Source organism: Didymella exigua, assembly GCF_010094145.1.
Source record: "Didymella exigua CBS 183.55 unplaced genomic scaffold M421scaffold_43, whole genome shotgun sequence".
NCBI lineage: Eukaryota > Fungi > Ascomycota > Dothideomycetes > Pleosporales > Didymellaceae > Didymella > Didymella exigua.
This window is the reverse complement of record NW_022984817.1, coordinates 12,833-15,448: the sequence shown is the minus strand read 5'-3', so window position 1 is coordinate 15,448 and position 2,616 is coordinate 12,833. Positions and strand designations below refer to the sequence as shown.

Below are 2,616 nucleotides of genomic sequence, written 5' to 3'. Positions count from 1 at the left end.
GAGTTCATACGAAAATAGGGAGCGTCAAACTTATCTTGGCACGCTGCAGCAGCTCCGGCAGCATGATCCGAACTTGCGGACGCATTATGCCACGCAGAATTTATCAATGATCGTAGCATCATTTTAAACCGCCTCAAAGGCTCTTAAGGCTGAACGGAGTGCACGAGCCTAGAATACCTGTCTTCGATCCTAGGGTCGACAATACTCTTGTATCGGAAGAACTTGGCGAGCAGGGCCGGTGTTCGCGACAGCAGCCAATCATCTTCGTTTATCGGGGACGCGGAGCGCCCTGCCCGACACGGAGGAACAGCACCGCGCCCCATAGGGAATCGAGCTCAGGCCTATCACGTTGGAGCCCCGGCCTTGCGGGGTCGAAGCTGCGGACCAGACGGGTGACCCTCCCCTCTCATCATCTCCACAGACCCACCCTCCCTGGCGTAAAGACTTTGTCGGGGCGGAGATCCCGTGCGCTTATGCGCATCTGCCCATGGGGCACATGTGGATATATGTCGATGCATGGGGGATTCCGACAGGGAGGGTGGATGAACAAGCATTCTTGATTTATGGAGAAACGCTGCGATAGCTGTTGCGAATTTGGCGAAAACCCGAATGATCTCTTGCCTGACCCTAGGCCGCTAACCAGAGCGTAAGGTAGATACTTGGAGAGGCGAGGTGAGATGGAGTTGCTCCATGCTCTTGCTTGTCAACGTGCGCCAGGCCGATTTGGATGCGGACCGGAGTCCCCGCACATCTGGTTTGAAATGAGTTCGCTAGTCACGCTTGGGCGGTATGTCGGCCTGAGATTCCCGTACCGCGTTGATGGCGCGCACAGGGCAGACCTGGACCACGCAGCCTTACTATTCAGATTGTGTACATATACAGGGCGTCTCCTCGACCCTTTCAGCCTGCATCGCACAAGACTTTGAATCTTCCCTACGACCTGATACACCCAAGCAACAATGTCAGACCACAAGGCTGAGATCGAGCATGACGCGAAGGTACACCAACACTACCTACAACTCGCGGAGACACCACTAACACTGCTCACAGCATGAGATCGTCGAGGTCAAGACGCTTAAGGGCAGCGAAGCGTTTCACGAGGCCAACACTCTTGAACCCATTCCCAGGTTTCATCTCCGAACAATCGCACTGGCTGGTTGTCTTCTGCTAGGCTTCTTTTGTCAGACCGTCAACGGATTCGACGGGAGCTTATTCGGTGGTTTAACGGCCAACACAACCTTCCTGGACAAGTTCGATGGCGCTCCTGACGGCCCATGGGCAGCAATCACCTCTGCCATGTACCAAATTGGTGCTGTTGTCGCGCTTCCTTTCGCTGGTCCCATAATCGACAACTTCGGCCGTCGCATGGGTATGGTCACTGGCGCTCTGTTGATTATCATCGGCACTATCGTCAATGGACTGACCATAATCAACGGCTCTAACCCACAACTCAAGGGTGGACGCTTTGTCCTCGGATTCGGCGTCACCATCGTCTCAGCTGCCGGGCCCATCTACGTTGTCGAGACCGCCCACCCTGCCATGCGCTCCGTCATCACCGCGTACTGCAATACCTTCTGGTTTGTGGGCTCTATTCTCGCTGCTGCTTCTGTCCGTGGTGGCCTGAATCTTACTGGAGACACCACCTGGGCCCTTCCCATATGGCTTCAACTCGTCTTTCCCTCCATGATCCTCGTCTTCATCTGGTTCGCGCCCGAGTCGCCCCGCTGGCTTTACGTCCACGGCAAGATCGCTCAAGCCAAGGAGGTTCTCACCCACTGGCATGGCTATGGAAACCCAGAATCGGCCTGGGTCAAGCTCCAGTTATCCGAATACGAAGAGTTCCTCGAGCTCGACGGCGCCGACAAGCGCTGGTGGGACTATAGTGCCCTGTTCCGCTCACGTGCGAGTCGCTATCGCCTGACGTGCAACATCGTCTTCTCAATCTTTGCGCAATGGGCAGGCAACGGCGTTCTGACTTACTTCCTGCCCGCAGTGCTGAAGACATCCGGCTACACCCAGGACGTAGAGCAGGCCAACATCAACCTGGCTTACGCTTGTTTCCAGTTCGCGTTTGCGCTCATTGGTGCCGCCTTCGTTGAGAAGGTTGGTCGTCGCCCTATGTTTCTCGGCTCTATGGCTGCCTGTACTGTGGTCTGGGTCGCCATGACAATTTCCTCATCTCAATTTGCGGCTAGTGGCGATACCAATACATCTGCTGCCAAAGCCACAGTAGCAATGATCTTCCTATTCGGCATGTCCTATTCTATCGGACTCACCCCGCTTCAGGCTCTCTATCCCGTCGAAGTACTATCGTTTGAGATGCGCGCCAAAGGTATGGCCTTTTCTGCGCTCGCTGTCAATGCTGGTGGACTGCTTGGCCAGTTTGCATGGCCCATTTCGCTGGCAAATATTGGATGGAAGACTTACATCGTCTTCACAGTCTGGGATGCCATTCAAACTGCTGTCTTCTACTTCCTGCTTCCTGAGACCAAGAAGCGTACACTTGAGGAATTGGATCTGATCTTTGAGGCTAAGAACCCTGTCAAGGAGAGCTTGATCAGAAAGAGGATCGACTTCAGTGCTGAGGGACAGATCATCGCTGTTGAGAAGCTTTAA

At 54.5% G+C, this 2,616-nt stretch overlaps 1 protein-coding gene across 1 annotated transcript; it reads left to right on the top strand.

The window, feature by feature from the left end:
• Window positions 1–959: 959 nt before the first annotated feature.
• M421DRAFT_9133 (sugar transporter family protein) lies at window positions 960–2,616 on the top strand (the record flags this gene model as incomplete). The annotated part of the gene is made up of 2 exons (XM_033597936.1): window positions 960–998; window positions 1,051–2,616. The coding sequence occupies 2 exons, from the start codon at window positions 960–962 to the stop codon at window positions 2,614–2,616; spliced, it is 1,605 nt and encodes a 534-aa protein (XP_033444241.1).